Source organism: Bactrocera latifrons, unplaced genomic scaffold (genome assembly GCF_001853355.1).
Source record: "Bactrocera latifrons isolate USDA-ARS-PBARC rearing strain unplaced genomic scaffold, ASM185335v1 scaffold_391, whole genome shotgun sequence".
Classification (NCBI taxonomy): Eukaryota; Metazoa; Arthropoda; class Insecta; order Diptera; family Tephritidae; genus Bactrocera; species Bactrocera latifrons.
In genome coordinates, this window is record NW_017537036.1 from 110,134 (window position 1) to 115,705 (window position 5,572).

At 36.6% G+C, this 5,572-nt stretch overlaps 1 protein-coding gene across 1 annotated transcript; it reads left to right on the plus strand.

Annotated features, from left to right (window-relative positions):
• Positions 1-2,629: 2,629 nt before the first annotated feature.
• On the plus strand, positions 2,630-5,572 carry LOC108972319 (septin-interacting protein 1; the record flags this gene model as incomplete). Its single annotated transcript, XM_018938849.1, is given in 5 exon segments — positions 2,630-2,885; positions 2,957-3,543; positions 3,612-3,790; positions 3,855-5,406; positions 5,466-5,572. Coding segments are annotated over 5 exon segments (2,531 nt in total), but the record flags the coding sequence as incomplete, so codon positions are not given.

A 5,572-nucleotide genomic window follows, 5' to 3' on the forward strand; every position in this document is an offset into this window, starting at 1 on the left:
AAAAAAAAATCAGGCCATCAGCGAAAAATCTCCGAATATTTTTAGTGAATTAAATTGTAGAATATACGGGAAAATGTATAATCGGAAAGTTTTTAGAACACTGCTTCCACAATTCAACATTTTGAAATATTTTTAAAACAATATAACACTTTTCGGTACAAGTTCTTTCAAATTATTGTAAGTTATTGTTTATCTTAGGCGTTTATGAAAAATTAAAATTTGTTTTTGTAAGGTTGACTCGGCCTGCTTAGAAAGAATAGCATTATTTCAATTGAAAGGCATCGGATAATAAAAAAATATATTTTTTTAAATTTTTTTTTGTAAACATAAATTAAATATTGAGGGTTATTATATAGCCTCAAAAAGTTATAAGTTATAACGATCCGAAAACATAGCTTTGAAAAACGTAATTGAGTAATTTCATTTTTGCATGTAATCCAAAAAAAAAAAGTTGTTTAACCAAGTGTAAAAATTTATTATTTTACAATGAGTTATGGCAAGTTGTGAGTCCACTAATTATATCATATAAGCAGACATAAGACATCGCACATGTATAACAGAATCTCTCTTTTGAAGACCACACAATATTCTAAATTCTAAAAGTTGTTTACATATATAAAAACAAGTAGATTTGTTTATTCAGTTTAGTATTATATCCAAGTAGAATTTATAATAATATTCGTACATATCAATTTTACATTTAAATATGTTCGAATAATGTTTGATTTAAGCATACACATTTTTATTTTAATAAATATCTTCAATTCTGTATATAACAATGATTTGAAAATCCATTGGAAAGTAATTTTTTTGCACATAAAATACTTTTTTTCACCTTCTAGATTTCTTCAACAAAATGATTATAACACAATTTTTTATTATTTTCAAAATTACTCACCTGCACCATTTTTACACACGTCAAAAATTACGACAAACAGGTGAATGTGTTATTAATTAATATGTTGTTATTGAGTCGTCCAAATGTTTTCACAAATTGMTAAAGAAATTCAATTTCTTGGCGGTTCCAACTTAAAATTTGTTGTGTTCGGCGAATAGCACGTGCTTTTATATGTTTTGTTTTTATACTTTGCTCGTATTTATTTAATTGCCAYTCATATAAAATGCACTTTTTTGTTTATCTCCTTCCTATCTTTCTTCTGCCAGCACATAAGCACACACACATATACAACACCTTTCGATTTCAAGTTGCGCCGTTTACGTTCGACTATGAAGCAGCACGCGTTTCTTACAAGAATATTTGGAGAAGTTTAACAGAATGTCTTAACTTGTCACTTGATTCTTTGCTTTTAACACAACAATAAATACTTTTTATTTTAATAAACAAGGCGTTCTGATAATATATGTATGTAATTAATTTTAAAACTTTATTTTAGTTGCCGGAATATTACACATTATTTTGTGCAATGGATTTGTAAAAGAACCGTATCTTCCGCTATTCGCTAAAAATTGCAACAACTCGTGCGCTCACGTCAAACACCGAATGAAGACAAAACAGAAACGGCAAAGAATTGCATTCATCGCACAAACAGGGTTGTATGAGACCGGAATAGCAAGAGCGCATGTGCGTTTCAAGTGGTTGAGTGGTGGTTGTGAGCATGGATGGAAATAAATGGCAAAGATGAGAAAAAAAATTATTTCTGTTTAAATACAATAACAAATGCATATTATTATTTTTAATACACTTAATTGCTTATTTATTGTAATTACGTTATAGCATAGGCGATAAAAACATACATGGTTTGGGGTATATAATGTGAAACAGATGGGAGTATGCTTGTAAATAAGCTGCAGAGGAAAGTTTTTGAATTTAAAAAATAGTTAATAAATAAATAAAAATTAAGTTCGACTGTGAAGCAACTCACGTGTTTACARGAACTTATTTACGTAAATTAATTTAATGCGTTTAAATACAAAAATTATGCCGGGAAATATTTATGAAAATAATACAATTTTACATATATAAATTATGTAACTAAATATAAAATAATTGATTATAATCAGTGTTACAAATCATGATTYGAAATAATTGAATTAATACGTGCTTATTTTTTTAATAAGGAATATATTTTTAATTTTTTATTTATTGATTTTTTACTGAATTTTTAAAACTTTAACATTTTAGTTTTTAATCTCACATATTAAAAAATTAATGACGAGGAATTGAAAAAAATTTAGATTTATTTTTAACTCGAAAAAAAATTATTTTTATTTATAATCAGAAGTACAGGATAGAAAAATAGGAAAAAAATATTTACGCCACAAAAAAAAAACTTCGGGACAATTATTAAAAATTAGAAGTTTCGTTCTTCATTTTGGTGAGATATCAACAACATTTTAGTGAAATATCAACAAAGTTTATCCTCTTTCTGTTTTTATTTTAAAAAGTATTTTTTTATTTTAAACTAAAATTTTGGTATAAAAAAATTAATACTTTTATTTTTAAGTTTTATCTAAAATGTTTGGAATTTTTGATAATTTTTAAAATTTTTTTTAGGTAAAAAGGTATGGAGTACTCAAAAATTTATCAAATATATTTACCATAAAAACTAAGCAAATAATTATTCTTTTAATAAGTACCGCAGCAACCCTTGTCGCGAACAGTTTAACAGCCACTGTTGCGAATGCAACGATCAGCTGTTTCAGTATTTGTATCCTCGATTCCACATTTGTTTAATATCAAATTGTTTTTCGAATTTCTTTTATAAATTGCTCTCAGTTCCAATAAAAATTATAACATAAAAATTAAACCACCAGCGCCATGTCGGATAATGAATACGAGCGCTTTGAAATAACAGATTACGATTTGGACAATGAGTTCAATCCAGGCCGGCGGCGGAATCTGTCGAAAAATCAACAAATTTATGGTAAAATTATATASAGTGTTTTGATTCAAAAGTTTAAAAAATTGCTTTATAAAAATTTAATCCCCTTTCAGGCATTTGGGCCGATGACAGTGACAATGATAGCGCAGAAGAATCCAGTCGTCGTGGACGACGTGGCCGTGCCGGTCYTGGCGGCGGCGGTGGTGGTAGCAAATCAAAAGATTACACAGCACCAGTTAGTTTTGTCGCAGGTGGCATACAACAAGCGGGCAAGAAAAATAAAAAAGCTGAGAAAGATACTGCTGAACAGCAAATCACCGATGAGGAAAGTGATGAAGCAAACRCGCGTCCCGCTTTCGGGCGCAAGCCAAAACAAGTGGAGGCTGCTGATGGAGACACTASTGATTCAGCAACTACTTCGGATGATGATGAMCGCACACAAAAGCAGCGCGCTGAAGTTGGCCGACAACAACGTAGTAATAATGCGCGGCAAATGGGAAATCCAAATGTTGGCGCTTGGGAGCAGCACACACGTGGTATTGGCGCTAAATTGCTGCTACAAATGGGTTATAAACCGGGTAAAGGTTTGGGCAAAGATCTGCAAGGCATATCACAACCGGTGCAGGCACATGTGCGTAAAGGACGTGGTGCAATTGGTGCTTATGGACCGGAAGCTGCCGCCAGTGTGGGTGGTAAAGGGGTGAGCGGGTTTTTTATGTTTTTATGTGTAAGAAATCGACATTACTTTTATATAATTTATTTTTATAGCCTATGGTAAAGGAGGATGAAGACGTGCGCGAGGAAAAAGARTTTAAAGAGAAGTTGAATAAGTGGAAGAAGAGCGGTGACACGCGTCTAGACAAGAGCAAGCGTTATTATTATCGCTCYGTAGAAGAAGTGATTGAGAAGGGTAAAAAGGGTAATTTCATGTTATCCGAAAAAATAAGGTAATTTGTAAGCAATTTAGAGATTAAAAAAAGTTTTTGAAGATAGATATTGTTTTTTTTTCAGCAAAAAGATTGGCAATGTGCCCGTTATCGACATGACTGGACCTGWGAAGCGTGTGCTCAGCGGCTATCATGCGTTAGGACAAGCAAAAGTTGCCGATGAAGAACTCTACGACCTGGAGCAAGCTGTCGCTAGCAGTAGCATTACCGCCAAAAAAGGCAGCACATTTGCCTTGCCCGAATTGATGCACAATCTACAGCTGATCGTGAATATGTGTGAACAGGATATTATAGCGCTCGATAAGGCAGAACGGGAGGCCACAGATCGGCAGGAAGCGCTAGAGCATGAGCGCAAAAATCTTGATGAAATCGTACACCTCGAGAAAAATCACATAGACACGCTCGAACAAGCGCTAAAACTTGTCGAAGAACTAACAAGCAGTAATGATATGACACTACAGCGCGCTGAGCAAATTTTCGTCACGCTACAGCACGACTACGCTGCCGAATACAAAGAATTCGCTTTAGGCGATTTAGCAGCGGGTGTTATTGCACCGCTCGTCAAGATAACGCTGGAGAATTGGAAGCCCATCGAACAGCCCACACAACATGTGGAGCTCATTAAAAAGTGGCGTGGCATACTGGAGTCAAATGCAGAACCACAAAATGAGTCGCGTAACATTTTCGATCCGTACTCATCACTCGTCTGGGCTGGCGTTATACCGAGTTTCCGCGCATGCGCCGCCTCCTGGAATCCAAAATTGCATCAACCCATGGCTGCGCTACTCGACTGTTGGGCACCACTCTTTCCGACATGGATACTTGACTCCGTGCTCGAGCAGTTGGTGTTGCCGCAACTGAGTAACGGCGTACGCGATTGGGATCCACTCACCGATACCGTACCCATACACATTTGGATACTACCCTGGAACAATATACTCGGCCATAAAATGGAGGAATTCATATTTCCAACCATACGTGAAAAATTGGCCGCCGCTCTACAAGCRTGGATGCCACAAGATCGTTCCGCACGCGCCATGCTCACACCATGGAAGGGCGCTTTCAACRACGTCGAAATGCAACGCTTCCTCTCGCAACACATTATACCCAAACTGCAATTGGTACTCAACGAGTTCATTATAAATCCGCTGCAACAACAGTTGGAACTCTGGAATCAAGTATGGGAGTGGCATGAACTTGTGCCCACGCCACAAATGGCGCAATTACTCGATAAATATTTCTTTCCCAAATGGATGCAAGTGTTGGTATTGTGGCTAAATCAATCACCCGACTATGCGGAAATTTCACGCTGGTACACCGGCTGGAAGAGCATGTTCTCCGAGGAGATCTTACGCGAGCCGAGCATAAAGGAACATTTGCGTCGCGCGCTTGAAATGATGCATCGCGCTACMGACGTTCTAGCCCCGCCCACACTGTCGTCCATCCCAACACCCATATTGACGTCGACGCCACCGCCGCCGCCACCACCCACAATGTTGGATATGCAGATGGTGCCACCGGCGCAATTGGAGTTCAAAGAGTTGGTCTCACAGAAGTGCGCCGAACGTGGCATACTCTTTGCGCCGCTGCCAGGTCGGCGGGAGTTGGGCAAGCAGGTGTGTTGGTTTGGTTATTTTTGTTGTTGCGTGCATATAATAATACTCTCCTTTTGCAGGTTTACCGTGTRGGCAAGCTGTACTGTTACATAGATCGCAATGTTTGTATGCTCAGCGATGCCAGCATGAAAAATTGGCTGCCCACATCTGTGCAACAGCTGTTAGA